This window comes from Prosopis cineraria, unplaced genomic scaffold (genome assembly GCF_029017545.1).
Source record: "Prosopis cineraria cultivar Desert tree isolate PC_DT_omini unplaced genomic scaffold, ASM2901754v1 PC1410, whole genome shotgun sequence".
NCBI lineage: Eukaryota > Viridiplantae > Streptophyta > Magnoliopsida > Fabales > Fabaceae > Prosopis > Prosopis cineraria.
Genome location: NW_026556735.1, coordinates 1 through 21,856, shown reverse-complemented (window position 1 = coordinate 21,856; position 21,856 = coordinate 1). Strand labels below are relative to the sequence as shown.

Here is a 21,856-nt window from a genome sequence, read left to right as displayed (position 1 = left end):
TTTCTAAAAAGGAAAAAAAAAAAACAAAACATAAGGGCCCTACCGGGTTCGAACCGGTGACCTCTTGATCTGCAGTCAAATGCTCTACCACTGAGCTAAGGACCCTTATTTGTGTGGGGGATATAATCCAGATTTTATATTCCTAACCGACTTCCACAATTACATATCACAAATTCTAATCAGCGGGGCAGAACATCATATTCGAAAGTACGAAGCTGCCAGAAAGTGTTAGGGCTACGCGCAGCGGATTTTTCTCTGTTCTCAAAGATATCAAAGAGGTAAATGGCACTTTGATTGTTCTTATTCTTAAAAATAGATCCCCCTTAAATGGTAAGGGATTTTAGGCAATATAATTTATAAAATTATCACCAAATAATCTCTAAAACGTTAGAGCACTACCACAAAAAAAAATTCTACAAGAGTACTTATGTTTTGCCTTTCAGAGCGCTTGTACGAAAGTACTTCATATAGCGCTCTTGTATGTTGGCTTATGGGAGTGATTTTTCTAATAAGTGCTTTAGTACGGATTAACTTACGAGCATACAAGAGCGATTTTATTAAAACTTGAGTTTTTCTACCTTATATTGTTTCATCTAACCAATACAATTTTATCTCGGAGAAACATAGTTTAAATAATATTATTGTGATCCAAGAGGTTGTTGATTTTATGAGTAATATGAAAGGGAAGAAGGGCTTCATGGCAATTAAATTTGATTTGGAGAAAGTTTACTATCTGGTGAATTGGAATTTTGTTATTAATTGCTTACATAAGTTGAATCTATCAAGATTCTTAGTGGATTCGATATATTTGACTATTTCAATAGCTAATCTCTAGCTTCTCTGGAATGGAGAAAAATAAATATTTTTTAACTCATCCAAAAGGGTGAGGCAAGGGGATCCCATGTCACCTTATTTCTTTGCGATTTCTATGAAGAAATTGGCTCATCTCATTCAAGAAAAGGTCAACCAAGGAATTTAGAAGCCTATTCACTTGAATAAATCCAGTCCTCCTATATCACATCTATTTTTTGTGAATGGTATTCTTTTATTGCGAAAGCCTCCATTCAACAAGCAAGAATTATTTTTGAGCATTTGAACATATCATGTGCTACTTTAGGTATGGAGGTTAATGCTTTCAAAACTAGTATGTTCTTCTTTAAGAATGTCAACCATAATAGGTGTAGCAAGCTGAGCTAGTGTCTGGGTTTTATAGAGTCTATAGATCTTAGAAAATATTTAGGTGTTCCTCTCCTCTGATGCTTACTATGGCAGCTTGGATAAGGTAAGGTCTAGGTTGGCTAAATGGAATCTGACATCTATGTCACTTGCAAGTAGAACTACGTTGGTCTCATCTGTGATGACAACCATTCTAAGTCATGATATGTAGACTTCCTTTTTTCTGTTAGTTCTTATGATTCCATTAATTGTTGCAATCGTAACTTCATTTAGGGCAGTATGGTGGAACATGGGACAATTTATCTCATGGCATAGGATGATATGTAAGCTCAAGAAATAGAGAGGCATGGGTCTTCATCTTGTAAGGTGTCAAAATCATGCTTTGTTCATAAAGCTTGGTTGGGGACTGATTAAGTAGAGAGAAAATTTATAGGTACAGGTATTATGAAACACATATAAATGTGGAAATGATGTCAGTCTAAAAATTAATCTTAAGCACTTTAGGTTGAATATTTAGGTTGGTATTAAAGCTATCGAGAGAAATTGAAAGTTAGGATGGAGGTGATTGATAAAGGTATGCAATGGCAAAGGGAGAAGAGTGGGCTTTTCACTGTGAAGTCTGTATATGATATGATCTCTACCATTGAGCCTCAACTGGACTTTTACTAGGGGAGAATTTAGAAGGTAAGAGCACCTTACCAGTGCAAAACCTTGCTTTAGCTTACATATAGAGATAATTTGCTAAAATTTCTCCTAAAAAAGAGATGTCTATGTGCTGATAATAGTGTGACCTTTACAAGATGGGAAGGAAGGATACTCTTTGTAACATTTCAAATTGTAATCCAATAGTTAGAGTAATTAATTAAGTGGTTAATTAATTAGTTAGGGTGATTATAAGTTAATATTAGAGTTTGGATGGCTATTTAGGCCTATTAGACACTATATGAGGCTTGTAAGGGGCTTAAAGAGGTTATTGGATTGTGTTAGGCCATCTATGATGGCAGATGGTATAGTTTGTTGCAACAGACATGACAAAAATTGAAATCCTAATTTTGCAACTCATTCAAGCAAAAAGGGAGAGTTTTCAAAAGAGAATCCAAGCACTTGAGAAAGTACTCTACTATTGTTTCATGGTAGAGCAAATTTAAGGTGATTTAGGGCCTTTAAATTACTGAGTAAGTCTTATATACTATTCTCTAACTTTATTTATGTGTTTTCTACTACCTTTGGGTTGGGAAGCTAATATCTGAACCTAGATCCAAGTCTTAGCCATCATTGGGACTTTATTAGAGTCTATGGATGCTATTAACTGTATCTACCTTTGGGCTTGTTTGTTAGCAACTTTAATGGCCATTAATATAGGGTTTAAAGTTAACCTTAATGATAAATAACTAAGTTTATGCTAATGAAGTTAGTTAACAGTGTTTATTAAACTTAATGGAAGTTAAATAAGTTAGTGAAAATGAGTTGTTGGGTTGTTTTTGCTTAATCACATTTAATAAGGGTTTAAGGCTTTAATTGTGATTAAGGTTAATTGGTGATGATTAGTCATCAATGTTGTCTAATAATTATAAATTGTAGATTGACTGTTTAGAGCTTATTGTGTTTGTTAGGAAGCTCTCTCAACATTCAAAGTGTACTCTTGGGGTGATAAAATAAAAGTAGAGGTAACCAGGAGTTAAGTTATTGTAAATAATTATTGTTTGCAATTATGAGTTGTATGTTATTGATCGTGACAAATATAATGATGTGGATATGTAAGTATGTTGGTATTGATTATTATGAATTGTGTGACTTGTAATTGTGAGCTTGTTTGATGATATGAGTTGTACAGAATGATGGAATAAAGTTCATGTGGTTGCTAAGCATGATGTGGTGATGGCATTGTAACTGATGTAATCTTATTGAACACGATTATGGGCATGTGAATTTATAGCCATTGGTGCGGGGATGTGGATAAAAGATTAAGTGATTGATTATCATAGCATGATGCTAAGAATTTAACTATAAACACATAATTTGATAGGGTAATCTTGTGCATGAATAAATTTGTTAAATTATACGATGATAATATGTCATGGAGCATGAGCTTATGATATTAGCATGAAATTTAAATATTAGTTACTTATCTTTGGCCTGATAGTGTGTGCTTGATTGTGCGATAAGTTAATCAAATTTACATTTGTGAAATGTCATTAAGTAACATAAGCATGCTGTATGATCATGGATAGGTGAAAGTTCACCTACATGGGTAAGGGTGTTATAGAAAAATTCATGTGGTGTAGTTTCCATTGAGATTTGCTCATGATGGCTAGCATATTTGATTACAATGCATTTATGTCTATTTCCCCTAAGATACAACATATGTGAGCATGCTTGCTTGGGATCACTAGTTTCCTATAGGAACCATGTAGGTTATGTCAACTATGATGCCCTAAATTTAAGAAGGAGGAATTCATGATCAGAGAATGGAGAGCGAGTACCTTGGGTGTGACACACTCAAAACTTACAAACCGATTTTTCACAAATTATTAAAACCATTATCATGGTAGAAAATTTTCTTACCATGATACATCCAAGACATAACGCAAGTCTTAAAATATCCAAAAAAGGCAATTAAAACCATGAGGGACATATATAATCCTCATGTCATGATATTCAAATCAGATCATAAATCAAGAGGGACAGACATAATCCTCTTGGTCATATAAATACTTTTAATAAAAAGGATTAGAGTTTACATGCTTCACAAAGAAGATATGTCCTAAGTTGGCACAAGATACATTGTATAATCCAAAATAAGAGGCAACGTAAAAGATGGTGTCTCACACACCATAGTTACACCTCTGGTGCTTTCTCGGTCGGACTCAACAACAACAACAACAACAACAAGCCTTTATCCCACTAGGTGGGGTCGGCTACATGGATTGCAAGACGCCATTGTGCTCTATCATTTATTAAGCTTTTAGAAATATTATTAATTAAGAGATCACGTTCAACAACTTCCAAGAGTGTTCTCTTAGGCCTTCCTCTACCTCTCTTAATCGGACTCAAAGTTATATGTTCCACTCTTCTCACTGGTGCCTCCCTTGGTCTTCTTTGTACATGCCCAAACCATCTCAACCGATTTTCTACCATTTTTTCCTCAATAGGTGCCACCCTCACTTTTTCACGTATGTGCTCATTTCGAATTTTATCTTTACGTGTATGTCCGCACATCCATCGTAACATTCTCATCTCTGCTACTCCAACTTTATGCTCTTGCTGTCCCGTTAGAGCCCAGCATTCACTACTATATAACATTGCCGGTCTGATAGCAGTACGATAAAACTTTCCTTTAAGTTTATTAGGCACCTTACGGTCACAAATAACTCCTTTAGCTTTTCTCCAATTAAACCACCCAGCTTGAATTCTATGTGAAATATCTCCACTGATTTCGCCATCATTTTGGATAATGGCTCCCAAATATCTAAACTTTTCCACTTGAGGTATAATTTGATCTCCCAATTTCACTTCCAAATTATTTTCGAATAGTCCTTTATCAAATTTACAATATAAATATTCCGTCTTACTTCTACTCAGACGAAAACCTTTCGACTCCAATGTCCTCCTCCATAACTCAAGTTTGCAATTAACCTCTTCTCTTGTCTCTGCTATAAGAACTATATCATCCGCGAAGAGCATACATTTCGGGATTTCCTCTTGAATATGTTCCGTCAAAACATTTAAAATCAAGTTGAACAAATAAGGACTCAGAGATGATCCCTGATGTAGCCCAATCTTTATAGGAAAATCCTTTGTTTGACCACTAGGCGTTCTTATACTAGTTTTTCCCCCTCATACATATCTTGTATGGCTTTAATATAAGCAATCCGTACTCCCTTTTTTTCCAACGCTTTCCAAAGCACTTCTCTTGGTATACGGTCATAAGCTTTTTCCAAATCAATAAAAACCATGTGTAGATCTTTATTTTACAACGATACTTTTCCATTAATCCCCTTAGTAGATAAATCGCCTCTGTAGTTGATCTACCTGGCATAAAACCAAATTGATTCTCAGAAATACTTGTCTCCAATCTCAACCTGTGCTCAATTACTTTCTCCCACAATTTCATTGTGTGGCTCATGAGTTTAATCCCTCTATAGTTAGTACAATTCTGAATATCTCCTTTATTTTTATAAATAGGAATTAATGTACTTCTCCTCCACTCATCAGGCATTTTCTTGGACCGTAAAATCACATTAAATAACTTAGTTAACCATCTCACCCCTTCTTCACCTAAACATTTCCACGCTTCGATAGATATACAATCAGGTCCGTTAGCTCTACCATTTGCCATTTTCTTAAGAGCTTCCTTTACCTCCTTATCACGTATTTTTCGATAGAATGACAAATTTTGTTTCCTTCACCAGTTACTAAATCCTCCAAGTTACTAGATGAATCCTCTCCATCATTGAAAAGTTTAGAAAAATAAGTCTCCCATCTATTTTTAATTTCATCATCTGTAACTAAAATTCTTCCCTCTTCATCCTTAATACACCTTACCTGTTCTAGATCTCTTGATTTTCTTTCCCTACTCTTGGCAATCTTATAAATATTTTGCTCTCCTTCCTTCGTCTCAAGGTTCTTATAAAATTCTTCAAAAGCTTTAGAACGAGCTTCACCCACAGCTCTCTTAGTTTCCTTCTTAGCCATACGGTACCTCTCCCAATTTTCCTCATTGTTACACAAATGTATGGCTTTAAAACAGTTCTTCTTATACTTGATTTTGTCCTGTACACTATTATTCCACCACCAAGACTCCTTATCTCTCGGACCAGAACCTTTCGATTCTCCCAAAACTACTTTTGCAACCTCCCGTATCTTTTTAGCCATATCCTCCCATATGATGTTAGCACTTCCCTGAGAATCCCAAATTCCTTTATCCAAAAGATTTCGCTTGAAAATATCTTGCTTCTCACCTTTTAATTGCCACCACCTAATCCTTGGTGTTACTACTTGTCGACGTTTTTGGATTTTACTCATAATACACACATCAAGGACTAGGACCCTATGTTGTGTCGTTACAGCATCTCCAGGGATCACCTTACAATTTTTACAAAGTTTTCTATCTGTGTTCCTAACCAAAAGAAAATCAATCTGCGACCTTGAGGCTCCACTTTTGTAGGTGATGAGATGCTCATCTCTCTTCTTGAAACAAGTGTTGGCAATCTTAAAATCATACGCCAATGAGAAATCAAGAAGAGTTTGCCCTTCATTGTTTAGCTCTCCAAAACCAAAACCACCATGCACCCTCGCATACTGACCAGCTTCCCTCCCGACATGCCCATTAAAGTCTCCTCCAATAAAAATCTTTTCACTCTGTGGTATGTGTCGAATCAACCCCTCCAGATCCTCCCAAAATAATTCCTTAAGACTGGCTTCTGTCCCGACTTGCGGCGCATAAGCGCTAACAATATTAACAGTCTCACGTCCAATTATCATTTTTAAAGAAATAATTCTGTCTCCAATTCTGCTAACTTCTACAACGTTCTTCTTCCACTCCTTATCTATAATGATGCCTACTCCATTGCGTGCACTTACTTTTCCTGTATACCAAAGTTTGAAACCTTGAATATCCTTAGCTTTTTCTCCACGCCATTTTGTTTCTTGCAAGCAAAGGATATTGATTTTCCTTTGAATCATAACCCCTACAACCTCTACAGATTTACAATTTAATGTCCCAACATTCCAAGTACCAAATCTAATTTTGCTCTTATGGACTAACTTCTTTAGCCGCGTGCGTCCAGAATGACGCGGTAGCCCTTGCTCATTTAACACTACATCCGGGCGCCGATGCAGCGGCTCTAACTCACTTATCACTGTACTCGAGCCATGCAGCGCGTTACTTTCGGGCAACGACCTAGCATTAACATTATAACGTCTATTGTCCATGTTCATGATAGATTCAACAAATTTTTACATTGGCTGTTGATGGCCTAACACAACCCTCCTCCTTTACCCGGGCTTGGGACCGGCTATAAACCTAGCATTAACATTATAACGTCTATTTCTCGGTCGGACTCGATCCTATAAAAATATTAACCACGGGGAATGAGACTTAAAAGTCCCAGTAACTAAAAATTAATATGTAATGATGCATGCGATTGTAACTAATCATGCGATTGCTAAGTGGGCACACAAAACATTTAACCGAACAATATTTTCAAACAAACTGAACAAGTATTTAATTTGTATGACTACACCTTATATCTTCCTTTCGCCATGCTCGGACGCCAAATCACCCGGCCAAAGGTGAGTTGGACCAAGCGACACGCCACTCATTGGGTCCAATGAGGGCTTACCACGTGGTAATAATTAACCGAACAGAAATTCCCATTAACACCATACATTAAAATACCCTGACAAGTCATGCATCATTCAAATATCCAAACAGGAATATATCTGAACAATAATATCTCATCATGATAAATAAAAATAAATTTTTGACCCACTTGGCAATAATTTCAAATAAGTATAGAACAGTATTTATTTTCAATAATTCATAGTTTTTCCAAACAACAAGTCAACACATAACCATTCACAAACACACTCATCACAACACATTAATAATGGTTACCTTGTGTCTTGAATAACAAGTTCCCCTTCACAACTCCTTTTTTACCACTATCTTTGTCAATATAATCTACATAATTATTTCACAATACTATATATTACTTTTACATTAAAATAAATAACTCTAATTTAAAGAGTTAGAAAGTCTTAGATCTATAATCCATATTAATACTAATTTAAGATTTATGCCTCATTTAACTTCCCAAATTCTTTTTCTAAAATTCTCGTACCCTAATAAACTATTTTTTTATTCAAAAATTACTTCTAGTATCACAATTTCATCCTTCTATATTCTAAAAATTTGTCCAAAAATAAATTAAAAATTTTTAAAATTATCCTGAAGCCTCTTCTATAACCTCAAAAATACCTATTCATACTTAAATAAATATTTAATAATCATAAGTTTATCCCTACATCTCAGATTCCACATAAATTCAACCATATAGATCTAGATTTTAACTCAAAAATTCTTAAACATGAGTTTCAACCTCAAGAAAATATTCTATAATATTTATTATATCCCTAAGAGTTTTAACCTATATTTTTAATCCGTCATATCATCAGATTAACTATCTTATAAAAAAATTCTAATCAAAATATTTACTCTATCCTACAAAATAATCATATCACTAGAAAGCTAATATTATTTAGAAAATAACTATAAAATTAATTTTGTAATTAAATAAATTTTTAAATGCTAATCTAAACAGAAAAGTTAGAACATACCTGAAGAAAAAGAAAATAATCTCCCCTTGCGAGAAAACGCCGAGCAATATGAGAGGAAGAGAGAAAAATAATATAAAAATGGAATTGTGAGTCCCAAAATTATATTAAAAAAAATATAGGTTTGAATTTAATTATTCAAACCTTTAGGCCAAAAGTTGCAATTTCCTCTAAATTGCATCTTAGCCTCTCATACTTCCTAATGCACACACCCCCCTCCTTTTTATACATGAAGGCTGTAACATTTCAATTTAAATTTTAATAGTTAATTTGGGTTAATAGAAAAAAAATAATATTTAGAGGTAAGAAAATTAATAAGAGATGATTATTAAATCTAACTTAGGATATAATTCTAAAAAAAATTAAAAAAAATAATTAAAAAATAAAAAAATATTATTAAATTATTATTATAATAAAAAAAGGGAAAACGTATTAAAAAAAAAGGGAAGAAGGAGTGAACTTTCGGTGCTCTCCCGGCAATGATTATGTTTAATAATAAAAAAAAGAAGAAGAAGAGAGAGGAAAGAGTAAATAAAAAAAATGTGTGGGACCCACTGAATTTTTATAAAAATCACCCGTTTCCTTTCATTTCTTCATTCCTTCTTTCGTGCGTGAGCTGAGGCAGAGAGAGCATCTGTGAGCCAAGTTCACCGGTGCTGGGTTTTAAGGTAAGAGTTTTTAATAGAATATTTAGGGTGTGATTTTAAACTTTTCAAGATTAAGTAAGTGTTCTAAAATTTTTTCTTAGTCATCCTTTTTCTTTAGTTTCTGAGTTTGTAGTGGTAGAAAATTTAAGATCTAGAAGAGGGATGAATTTATGTTGAATAAATATGATTTTTGAGGTTGTCAGTAGTATAATAAATGTTCTAGAATATAAATTTATTAATGATCTTTGAATCTGTGGCTTATGGATCAAATTCTAAACTAGATTTGAAAATATATGTTGATTTATTGAGGTTTAGATGATTATTTGGGACGAGAAATGAATTATTATGGTTATAGGATTATGATTCTAAGCTAGAGATTCAATTTTTAATTTTTCGATATTTTAGGTACGAATTTATGAAATAAAAAGAAAATTTTGATAATAGAAATTAGTTTAGAAGTTGATTTTTAGATTATTAATGTTTATTGATAATTAAAAGAGGAGTTAAAAATTTTACTTAATAGTATTAACTATAGATTTGTATTAAGATTGAAATTAGGAATTATATTATATTTTTAATTCTATTATTAGAATTATTTTATTAGTTTCAAAAATTGAAACTAATATTTATAAATAATATGTTATTTGTAGATTGTATTACTGGTGAAGATTGTGGTGAGAGAGAAATTTTAAGGAATAATTTATTGAAAAAGCCACAAGGTAACCATGCTTTTAATTTGTGATTAGTGTTACTTCATGTTAATTGAGTGATTATTGAGAAAATTATGAATTTTATAATATTGTATAATTGTGCAATATTATTATGAATTTGTTTAATTATTGTGGGAGGTGTTGGGAGACTTGCTATTATTGTTGTATTTATGTGCCACGTGGTACGCCCCTATTGGAGCTCAATAGGTGGCTTGTAAGGGCTCGGGCTAATCTACCTTTGGCCGGATAATTTAGCACCGAGTGAGGGCTACGGCTCGAGGTTAATGGAGGGATATAAGGATGGTTGTTTGTATTTATTGTAATATTTCTTATATTTGTTGGAATTATATTATTTTAATTCTCACTTAGTAAGCACACACTTAACTGTTTGTATATACTATCATAAATTGGCTTTGATTACTGAGACTTTTGAGTCTCATTATGTGGTTAACAATTTTCAGGAGAAGAGCCACGAGTGACACGTGGAGGAGTCCCAGAGGCTTAGTGGTATAGATCCACTGTCTCTTTTGGGTATTTAATTTATGATTTATAATGTGTTATATTGCCAATATTAGGACTTTTTTGTTTATTGTCAATGATATGAATATATAAATGTAATCATGCCTTTCAAACTATTTCTATTTTTGGTACAATTTGGATGACTGTAATTTTAATATTTGGTTTACTTTGGATTGGTTAAAATGGCATGATTATAAGGCCAAATAACTGGCTTGTATTGAAAATTTATTAAATTACTTATTTTACTTGTTGGGAGTATAAGGATAGACAAATGTGATTTAGCCTAATGGCATGTAGGAGGTAAAAATTTATCTGAAATGCTATAGTGTGTGAGTTGAAGCCAATTATAAAATATTTTATATTGAAATTATTGATATAAAAATGTGTTAGGTAGCTGTAACCCAACTATGGTTGAGTTAAATTATTTAAAAAAAAAATTTTGGTGTGTTACAAAGGCACCTCTTTTCTTCCCTCATCTAACCAATGTGGGACTTAGAAACAACAATCTTCCACCCCCCCCTTTTTTTGTTCCTTCTACCTTCTCTTTTTTTTAATACACACATAAAAAAATTATTTATGTATTATATCTTAACTAAATATTGCTTATGTGATTTTAAATTTAAATTTTTAAATTCATAATTAAATACCTAATCATAATATTATTTCTAAATAACCTCAAATAATATAAATTTCTATTATTATCATTTTTTTCTCAAAACCTAAATTCCACAATTTCTTTATTATATAAAAAATCAGGATGTTACATTGGGCGAGTAACCTTCCACAATTAGAGAATAGGCCTAATCCAATCACACAGGTTGGTCTTATATAATTTCATAGCTCATGGATTCAATCATAAGAGATAAGGAGAGGAATAAGGATGGAATACATATAATCATGCATAATTATCATCATTGCATTTATGTCTTGTGATTAATGATAAATAGTCTGATGATACATGTTGAACATTGAAGGTATGTTAATTGTGATTTCTTGCCTTATGTGCTTGTATTTTTCACACTCTTATGTGCTTAAATTTGTGTGCCTGAGTTATTGAAATTATATAATATCACTCTTGTTGTTTAATACTTTTTTAGAAAACACTAAATGCGAGGCTAAAGGGGAGCATCAGAAACTAAAGATGCTTAACTTCATTTGTAAAGTTTTTATTTTCTTAGTTTGTATAATTAAATACTAATTACTGCCAACATTAGGGGTTTGCACTTGTTAGTAGGTCTATTGTTTTTGCATGAGCCTAATTGGCATCTTAGACAATCCTTGTTATGGCATTACTATATTTTTCTGTAATGTAAACTAATCAAGCAACTGTGTGATTAAATTATGATTGTCAAACGAATTGGCAAGTTAAAGAGTTAAGCAAGTGTAGTTAATTATGACTTATGTTGCTTATAGTTGTGATGACTAGTGTCAGCTAGTTTTAGAGGGGAGATACTTGATTGATAAGTTGTAATTATGACAAGCATGTTAGCCCCAAGCGTTCCAGGATCCTCATTTAGTATTGAATTGAATTGTAACTGAAGCCACTGGTTAAAGTTCTTAATTATCTGCATGTGGGCAGTTAGACTACTTTAATCGAAGGCTCGGGTAATTAATTAGGCTATTTGAAAGTTTAAATTAAATGCTATCGTTATTGTGTTGTACATGAGGTTGCATTGTGGCGGAATGGCCGCCATACCATTAACCATGACAAGCATGCACTTTGCCATAGCAAATATGTGATTTATGGTTGGCCATGGCTAACTGCTTTCTTTTGGGGTTAGTTATTGCATACGTATTTAGAATTTAAAAAATGTCCATTTTGCTCTTGTTGTTTTATTTTCTAATGCTCAACGTAGACTTTCAACTATGCCTGGGTTTACTAGGTTTCTTCAAGTGCCACTAGAGCTAGTTCATATTGTGTGTCATGATTGATCCAAGACAGAGCATATAAAGGGTATGCAATTAGGATACTCTTTGAATTTTCTTGTTTATTTAAAAAGAAGTGTTAGGACACTTATTATAAATTGGAACTAACTATCATGTCTATCTCAATTTATAAAATAAATTTATATATAATATTGCTATCAATAAAATTTATTAAATACACTCTTATAATTTTATTTTTTAAGATAAATATATAAATTTTAAAATATCCTTAATTCAATATGATTAAAGAGAGAAAATAATAAAGAGGGAAAGTAACATTGAAAAAGTACATTCAATTAAACTTTATTTTTATTAAATTATCTTATATTTTAAGATATTAAAATTATCTCTAAAATTATTTTATAATTTGTGATGAAAATAATATACACATAAATGATTAAAAAAAGTGGCAAGTAGGAGTTTAAATGACATGCTTAGAATCCTAAGGCAGAGCCAATTATGAGTGGTATGGTGTGATTGGATGGTGATGCTGAAAGTCCATAACATCTGTTCCTGCCTATTTAATGCCCTACGTCCCGTCACATGGAAGGAGGGATGGCATTTGAACAACCCTCAATGGTGAAGAAGCCATTTTTGACCGCGAGATCCACCCTTTTATTTTACTACCAATCCACACCGCTAGCTCCACCGGTCCGTCTCTGTATGTTCTTCAATTTATGACGTCCATATTACCACAATGGGATTTGAAGAATTCTGATCCCATAAGCCATAACCTAACTTAACTCTGCTTCCTTCCTACCTTCTCTCGTCTCCTTCTCGACCCCACGTATTTGTCTTTTTCACTCATAGATGTCCTCTTTGAAACCACACCTACATGCCTATATATGTAGATGTGTTCTCAGGATGTTTTGTGTCATTGCTCAGAAAAAGAAAAGCTTTGAGAAAATTGTTGTGCTTGTGGGCAATTGCAGACAATGGTCGGTATCATGTCGTTGATAACAGGGTGGCCAGGCCCGAGTGGGTTTGGTTCTGCTTCAACTGCAGAGAAGGTCACCGAAGGAATCGATGCCTCCAATCTCACTGCCATTATTACAGGTCTGTTTCATTGTAGAAGTAATCTTCCCCTTTGAAGAAAAAGACAATAATAACCGGTAATGCAGGAGGAGCGAGTGGAATTGGCTTTGAGACAGCAAGAGTTTTAGCTCTTCGAAAGGTGCACGTGATCATTGCTGCAAGAAATATGGAAGCTTGCAAGACAGCTAAGAATCTTATTCTGCAGCAAAACCCGTCCGCTCGTATCGATATACTGAAGCTCGACCTTTCCTCGGTCAAGTCTATCAGAGCATTTGTTGACAACTTCATCGCTCTTGATCTTCCACTCAACATATTAATGTGACTTCCAGTACTCTCTCTTCAGTTTGGGTTTATTTCTTTTGAACTAAAGCGTTGGTCTTTCGTTTCAGAAACAATGCTGGAGTTATGTTCTGCCCTTTCCAACTCTCACAGGACGGGATTGAGATGCAGTTCGCAACAAATCATATCGGTAATGTCTCGTAAATCATGCCCGCCGTTACTGGCTTTCAATCTGATTCGTAGTGTTCTCTCTTCCCTTTCACTTCTCAGGTCATTTCCTGTTGACCAATCTTCTTCTTGACAAAATGAAACAAACTGCAAAAGCCAGTGGAATCGAGGGAAGGATCGTGAATCTGTCTTCAATTGCCCATAACTATAGTTACCCAAAGGGAATTCGATTTGAGAAGATCAATAATCGAAACGGGTACGTTTCACTTTCAATATGATACTGCAAATGAGTAATTTTGCTCACGGCAGTGGTGGTAAATCCATGAATAAGTAACTAGAACACCTTAATCACATTACCAGCTGCGTAGAATCTACTCAGATGATTGAAAACAGGCATTATGTTTGTTTTAAAGATAAATTAAAAGGATTTAAATCTTAAAAACAGTCATAAAATATTTTTCACAATGCTATTACTTTTCAGTTACTGTGACAAGAAAGCATATGGGCAGTCCAAGTTGGCTAACATCCTTCATGCAAATGAGCTAGCTCGCCGCCTGCAGGTTATGCTATTAGTGTTTTTATCAGTTCCATTTAGTTTCTGTTCAGAGTTGCAATGATTTTTTAGTTTCGACGTGCTCATTGTGAATTTAGTCGTTTATTTGACTTCGGTTCTTGAAATCATGTGCAGGAAGAGGGGGCGAACATTACAGCCAACTCAGTCCACCCAGGAGTGATAATGACTCCTCTCATGAGACACTCCTCCTTCCTTATGCGTATGTTTATGTCTCCTGCATCACCAATTAGATGGGTGCATGGCTGCTTTTCCATTTTTGCTTATTTTTGTCTAATGCCATTGTTGTACAATCTGAACCAGATCTTCTGAAAGTGTTCACCTTTTACATATGGAAGAATGTCCCACAGGTAAATTCAACATATTCATCTATGTAATTTTAAAATTTTAATACACTAGAAGTAATATCTTGGTTTTGATTAACGTGGCAGGGGACAGCCACAACATGCTATGTTGCTCTGCACCCAAGCATGAAAGGCGTGAGTGGGAAATACTTTCAGGATTGCAATGAGCACAGGCCAAATTCTTATGCCAGAAACCAAGTGCTAGCCGCCAAACTCTGGGATTTCAGCAACACGGTCATCAATTCACTTTCCAAGGCTTAGCTTCAATCCCACTTGCTGTTCGGTGCTTCATTGGAATTATCAGCTCTCCCTATGAATAACATGCCCCATATAGTTTACAACTGCAATTGCTGCCTTTCTATATCGTTCATTGAATGTTTTTAATATTTTCACTTGTAAGTTTTTTTTTTTTTTTTACTGTTATTTGTGCTTCATGTCTCTGAAAAGCAATCTAATACCATAATAAATTTACTCCTTCATAATTTCTCCGCCTCTTCTTATAAGATAACTTTGAAAAGATTTTATGTTTTTATTTATAAGGAGATCTATAAAATCTAAATAATAATAAATGTTCTTTTTTTTCAAAAAAAACCATTAAATACTTTGCTTGGTTTGTGTAAGTAATCTTGTGAGATTTATCCTTAGGATAGATATGGATATTCAGTCAACTTCTATCGTAAAAATTCATTTATCAAAGGTACCAGAAGCAAAGAACATAGCACGAACTCTGTATTTCAATTCTTGACTGTATAGTATATTTGAGAAGAAGAATTGGAATCTAACTAGTCAAAGAAAGAAGATGAAGGGGTATGAAAACGGATGGATCCGTTAAAGTGATTAATGTCATGTGTATTTTTTTTAAATAAAATAATTTAAAAATATTCACATCAAAATGGCTGGGCAGGACGCGAGAGCTTCAATAGTGCTTGCAAATGCATTGACATGAACCGTTCACATAAAAAGAAAAATTGTCAGAAAAGAAAATGAAAAAGAAAATATTATTCTTCCTTATATGTGGATGAGCAGGAGAAAATAAGGTAGAAAAAAAAAAGAGCAAATAACATAATGACTATGATACTTTCATATCAAAATATGTTATGTTTCATACAATTATTTTTACAAAAACAAATTAAAAGGAAAAATTATATTAAAATTAGCTTCATAAAAAATTAAAATCAATCTGTTCATTAAAAACATATTATTGTATTATTTTAAAACCAAATAATTTACTAAAAATGTATTATTTTATTTAATATTAAAAGGAGATAATTTATTAAAAATAAATATAAATCATCCATAAAGTACAGTGGGACATCGTAGCTTCTGACAAAGAAAAAAAAAGAAGAGCATGAGAGAGGTGTTTTGCATAAGAGAGAGACAAAGTGCAAAGATGGGGGAAAAAAAGTAGAAAAGAGGTCACACAAGAAATAATAAATTTCTTCCCAAAATCTTTCCATATGGAGAGAAAACTTGGGAAGAAAATATAAAGTCCCACCTTCTATTTTTTTACCTACTTTTCCTTCCTCTCATTTTTCTTTCCTTATCCAGAGGAAAATTTGCTTTCTTTCCAGTTTTTTCCCTCATACTTTCTTTCCTCTCACATTTTCTATTAAAACAAACAAAGCAGAAATCCATTTACCAGTGGAGGAAAATGATTCCTAGGCCACCTTGAGAGCTAGGAACAGAAAGCTGCCAAACGATAAGCTCAATGAAGCAAGCATAGTTAGAAGCATTGCCTGCAAAGAGAGGTGTAAGCTCAGAAAGAACACCATAGCAATTGAAGGCTGAAGCGCTTTGCCATATCTTTAACTGTGCAAATGCTCCTTCCTACTCCAATGCCAACATAAATACTCATAAAGATGTGCATGCATGTTCCAAATGAAGATCAAACATGAACATCACAATCTATCATTTGGAGAGAAAAAAAGTGTATCACGCTTTAAACTTTACCGAGTCATGCTTGAAAAGCATTCCTAGCAAGGCACTTAATTGTGTGTTTAAAACTCCATCACCGTCCCCAACAAGGCAGCCAAAAAAAGTAGGTATAGAGTATTGAGTTCTCCACTAGCCATGCTGCATCGTGAGTGGCAATGAGCAGAATTGGCATGATATAATTACAGGAAACAGGAAAATATCAGAGACTTCAAATTCTAAATAACAGATTTTAATACGGAAATTTTATCTAGTAGAAGCAAGATAAAAACAACTGCCTGGACAACACAAACTATTGACGTAATTGATGGGAGACCAGAAATAAGTCGACCAGCAGCCAGAGAACACTGACATAATTACGAAAATTAAGAAAAAAATAAACAAATACTGATACATCTAGTTAAAAGTATATGTTAACATGCCAAGTGCTAATAGAAAAGGAACACATTATGTCCTTCATCCCCTGCTCTTCAAAAAAAAAAAAAAAATTGCCTGTATTAATATGTACTCACCCAATTAATTAGCTTCAGGTTGCCTCTACGGAGAAACCATCAAATTATTACATTTTCATACTTACTATTCCATCAAGTGCCCCATATACAGCCATTGCAATACCCACGCCAGAAACACCAAGTGCTGGGATTACAGCATACTTGGTAAATTCAGCCCTATGACAGCAACCATATTTACATTAATAAACAGGATATAAAGAACCAAAAGACAATCAGAAGATAAAGAACCACTATGGGAAGAACATGAGAATGGATTCCTAGTATGCACCAAAATTACCACACAAACGCTTGTTGTAGTCCTGAGTAAGCAATTAAGGGCACGACCAACAACATCCTTACATCAGACAATGCACTGGCAAGTGATCTGAATAGAGACTTTATGGATGAATGAACGCTAACACCAGCATCTGATGGTTCATCATCTTTCATACTATTGCCACTCCTTATACTCAAGAAGCACATTAGTATAATACCTAAGATTATCATACAATGAAATACAGGGAACAATGAATTTGTGTTGCTGGTGCTTCCATCCTGCAGTGATAGGAAACGAATTCAGTAAGTTTTATGAATTACTTAATGCTCAGTTGTGTTTGTACTAGAAGCGAGTGTTTATTGCTTGAGGGTAGAAGGGAAAACCCAGCTTACATTTACATATTCTTTAAATCTTTTACATAGTGTACACATTACATATTTTCAAGGAGCATAAATGAAATATGTAAGATTTCAAATGAACAAGATAGCAGAAATATACAGCAATCTTTACACAAGTATATCAACACCATAAACCTGAACGATCATAGCACTGTATTCCTTAATCTTTTTTGTTAAATCAAAATCAATCTCAAAAGTAGGTAAGTGTATGCCTACCATTATCACTTTGATGTGGGAAAAAAAAAATTTGGACCGAGGGTTATGCAATAAGGACACGAGGCAACAATTATGAACCCATAAGAGAATAGAGACAAAAGGATATTTGGGAGAGTTGTGCCAATAAGTAAAGACCAGCCCAAGAAATGACAAGCTTGTCCATTTTTCAGAAGAGCAAATGTGAGGAGATTGCCGACGAACTGCAAAACAATGTTTTATACATTAAGACTTGTCTACAAGAGGAGTTGCTTCTTTATTTGTTTTTACTAGGGAAAAAATAACAAATTTATTCAGCTAAAGTAGGATCATAGCCTGGTGTAGTGCATGCATTGCCCAAAATACCCCAACGAAGCCACTGATCACTGCTGGTTCATGCAAATTCCAATGCCTGGCATGATCGCAGGCAGTGGAAGAGAGATATGTCCCCTCAAAGGTGAAATAAAGATCAACAAAAGCAAATGTAACTCCATGAAGAATAAGGAATTTACAACCTTGACATGTTACACCTGTCCAACAACCCATATTATTGAAGCACTAAACCCAATATACAAAGAGGCTGGAACCATCGTATAGGAAGAACTCAAATAGTAAAAAGCTCATTATAATAACATCATTTCAGCACACATAGTCATGAAGCATCACAAAAGCTATGCCAAAAAACTATACAATACAAAATGAGCTACAATTCGAACAAGCACTGAATTATCCATTCTTCTACCGGCATTGATAAAATAAAATAAAATTGGTTAATGGATTCAAAATAACATAAAAGATTGTTAGTTTGAGGGCATGTAACAGATACCCGCTCTGTTACTTGGAAAATAATAATTGATTTAGCCACCTAGACTAGCTCAGGTGGCTAAAATAGTGTAGGTGAGAGAAAAAATCTAAAATTCAAACTCTCACAATTAAAATAAATAAATAATAACCAATTTTAACTCATCACAATGTCACTGTCAAAACTCAAAGGAATTCCTTCCTACACAGTGCTTCTTTCAACTTTTTGTCCCGCGCAAATTCGATTTTGGTGAAATGAGTTTGTTAGCTCAAAATAAAAGTTATTTTTCAATAACAGTAGCCCCACCATTACTTGTAGTAATTAACTTTCACAAAGAGCTTATTGATTACCATACTTTTCAGGTGACTTGTTATGCTAAAAAATATGCAATTTCATCCTAAAACAAAATAGAGGCGACTTCCATGTACTGCGTAAAGTCGGATATAAGTTGAGTCAAATTATATTGTTCACGTCTTGTGCGGCTATTGATTATTTCATTCACCGCGTCCAAAGTGTTGCGTCCGCAATATGGACCATGCTTTTGAGTTTGAAACACCCCTTCCTCAGATAGTCTAAACAAAAGATAAGGAGAGATTACTGATTCAGCTTCAAGTTTGCGGCTACGAAAACCCAATGACCAGTTGTCCCAAGAGCCACGGCATTGTTTGACCCAAATACTCGCACTATCAAAGAAGAAACCGCGGAGTAAAATGTGAAGGATAAATACAATATCCCAAGTGAAATTGTACCCAGATTTCGCTCCTGGCATGAAATCAAGCCAACAGAGTCATGAGAAAACTCCAAATCAGAAACAGATTCGCAATACAGAATATCAATTTTGAACTGAAGAATGTCACCGGACAAAACCACTTACCAAATGGACGAGGGATAACAATTCACAGAGACTCAGTGTTTAAAGTACTTCGCAAATTCTGAGCAGCCCCATAGGCAAGAAAGATCAGTAAAAATGACAGACTCAGGACACACATCTCTGGGGTAATCCTTGGGCGTTTGAGGTGGCGGAGCATTGGTAACGAGTAGTGCCTTTTCCTCGTAAGGCACTGGAGATGCCATAGCTTGCAGCTCGCGATCCAAGTTATGGCAGGAGGAAATTGAAATGGAAGGATGTCCGATCATAACCCGACATTATGTTTGGCGCTGACGGCAGAGTTAGGGATATTTTATTTCTGTTTTTTATTTTTTTGTTTTAAAAATTAGTTCATAAATATAATTTTAAAATAAAATAAAAAATGTGTTTGCTTATATTAATTTAAAAATAAATTGATGACAATAGTCATAACAGTTAATAATAATAATAATAATTATTATATAAATTAATTAAGATAATTGTAATTCCTAATAATAATATGTAATACATTTTGAAGATAAGAAAAATAAAATATAAATAAGTTGAAGTTGTTTCTTTTTTTATCTTTAAAAAAATTGAAAATATTTATATAAATAAATTTTTGTTTTAAAAAATAAAAATAATTTTTAGAAAAAGAAAACAAAATACTCTAAATAACCTCAAAAATTGGAAATTTTTGTTATTCTCACAACATCATGATGATTAATACATTATTCTTATTTTAAACTTTTACTTAAAATATTAGTGCTTTTTCCCTTGATCTATATTGTCTTAATGAATATTCTCTATTTATGTTAGTAATTTGTAAAATAAAAATTGATAGAAATTATTGCCCAAATAAAATTCTTTGACTATTATTATTATTATTATTATTATAATATAAATTGTGAATGTGATTTGCACAAAATCCTGGGTTTATCTTTGGCCAAAAAAAAAATCTCGAGTTATGATCCTTGTTTAGAATATGAATATGGATATGGATTTTTTTTCCCCCCACAGATTTCGCATATACTAATATATATTAACTAAATTATTAAAATATAATTAATCTTTTTTATAATTAATATATGTTTATTTGTCTACACGTGTAACTTCCGTGACACCTCATGGAAAAACGGCTAAGGTGGACGTCGCCGGAGCGCAGTGCAGCCACGTTGCATGATATTACAGGCTGCTTACCTGGGTCCCATCACGTTTATCCATTTGTCTTCTCGTCCCTTCCGAAAGATTGTGACGACAATTTTATATTTTGCTTTTTTCCCCGGAATTTTAATGAAACTCATCGCTCCTCAGCCTCCAAAAGTTAAATCTCGCCCGGGAACCAAGCCTTTCGTCTGAGTTCGTTGCCGCCGTGAGCGTGGCAAACCAAACCCTAACCCTATCGCATCCACGTTTATCATTCAGATCTAATCGGATAAAGGACTTCAGTATTCTTGACGAATCTCAGATCTGTAAATATAATTTTGGATATTTAGTGGTTGGAGTTGGTGTTAAGATATCCAAGAATTTCATGATTGTTTGGAACTGAAGGTCTTTTTGGCTTTGAATTTTATGATTTCGATTGGTATATGGTTAGAGGTAGGTTTCTTCTTAATCCTTTCCTCATCCTTTATGGCTTTCCCGAATTGAATTAAAACGGTTAAGCGGTTGTTGATTATGAAAAGGCCCATTCCAGAACATGATTTGCTCGCATACCTTGTAACCTGTCGTTGTTGTTTTCATCTCGATTAGTGTTTTTTAGCGGGATGCATCCGTCAAAGTTATTTTCTAATATTTTCTTTATGCTCAGGCGATAACTTGAGTTGATGCTCAAGCAGCCCCGGACCAAGTCAAGTCAGCAAACAATTGAATTAGAAACTTGTTGGATTTTGTTCTTGAAGTGTGTACCCCAGTATCACTTTGCTGGTTGCTACCCGTTGGGATTCCTAGAGGGTTTTATTCTTTGATGGGAGACGGAGCAGTTTGCGTCGAATCATTAGCAGATAGAATAGGTGAAGACGATGAGTTATCAGAACGGACCTGAAGAGGGACTGCCAATGTTTTTACTGATACTGAACTTGCCCCCTCCCTAATAAGAAACAAGCGAAGGAAGTCTCAAAACGACGACGTGCGCTCTGAGGTTTCCAATCCCAATATTTCTTCAAAAGAGAATGTTTTAGCTTTTCAAGATATTAGTAGCCAGC

At 33.9% G+C, this 21,856-nt stretch overlaps 2 protein-coding genes and 1 non-coding gene across 11 annotated transcripts; 1 reads left to right on the top strand and 2 right to left on the bottom strand.

Annotated features, from left to right (window-relative positions):
* Window positions 1-33: 33 nt before the first annotated feature.
* TRNAC-GCA (transfer RNA cysteine (anticodon GCA)) lies at window positions 34-105 on the bottom strand. The gene has a single exon. It is a non-coding gene; the product is annotated as a tRNA-Cys (tRNA).
* A 13,077-nt stretch (window positions 106-13,182) lies between these two features.
* LOC129300058 (short-chain dehydrogenase TIC 32 B, chloroplastic-like) lies at window positions 13,183-15,195 on the top strand. The gene is made up of 8 exons (XM_054938583.1): window positions 13,183-13,372; window positions 13,438-13,669; window positions 13,741-13,820; window positions 13,901-14,054; window positions 14,280-14,358; window positions 14,487-14,571; window positions 14,673-14,719; window positions 14,801-15,195. The coding sequence occupies exons 1-8, from the start codon at window positions 13,252-13,254 to the stop codon at window positions 14,972-14,974; spliced, it is 972 nt and encodes a 323-aa protein (XP_054794558.1). The 5' UTR covers window positions 13,183-13,251; the 3' UTR covers window positions 14,975-15,195.
* Window positions 15,196-15,733: 538 nt separating this feature from the next.
* On the bottom strand, window positions 15,734-19,931 carry LOC129300057 (UNC93-like protein 3). Of its 9 annotated transcripts, none has more exons than XR_008590696.1 (6): window positions 19,680-19,931; window positions 19,404-19,567; window positions 17,435-18,227; window positions 17,158-17,313; window positions 16,664-16,786; window positions 16,119-16,449 (listed from the first exon to the last, which is right to left on the bottom strand). XR_008590696.1 is itself a non-coding variant. In XM_054938582.1 (5 exons), the coding sequence occupies exons 1-4, from the start codon at window positions 18,028-18,030 to the stop codon at window positions 16,778-16,780; spliced, it is 360 nt and encodes a 119-aa protein (XP_054794557.1). In that variant the 5' UTR covers window positions 18,031-18,918; the 3' UTR covers window positions 16,119-16,540; window positions 16,664-16,777. The 9 variants fall into 9 exon arrangements, 2 of the variants coding, with proteins under 2 accessions (XP_054794557.1, XP_054794556.1); XR_008590698.1 differs by having other exon boundaries at window positions 17,435-17,691; XR_008590700.1 differs by lacking the exons at window positions 19,404-19,567; window positions 19,680-19,931 and adding an exon at window positions 15,734-16,036 and having other exon boundaries at window positions 16,353-16,449; window positions 17,435-18,912.
* Between the last annotated feature and the right edge of the window lie 1,925 nt (window positions 19,932-21,856).

Bases quoted from the DNA above. Each gene is read 5' to 3' on its own strand.
- LOC129300057 (XM_054938582.1), bottom strand. The intron at 17,314-17,434 runs GTAATTTTGGTG...TTGCTGTCATAG, and splicing joins CTACAACAAGCGTTTGTGTG to GGCTGAATTTACCAAGTATG.
- LOC129300058 (XM_054938583.1), top strand. From the start codon at position 13,252: ATGGTCGGTATCATGTCGTTGATAACAGGGTGGCCAGGCCCGAGTGGG. The intron at 13,373-13,437 runs GTCTGTTTCATT...CCGGTAATGCAG, and splicing joins TCTCACTGCCATTATTACAG to GAGGAGCGAGTGGAATTGGC. The intron at 13,821-13,900 runs GTAATGTCTCGT...TTCACTTCTCAG, and splicing joins GTTCGCAACAAATCATATCG to GTCATTTCCTGTTGACCAAT.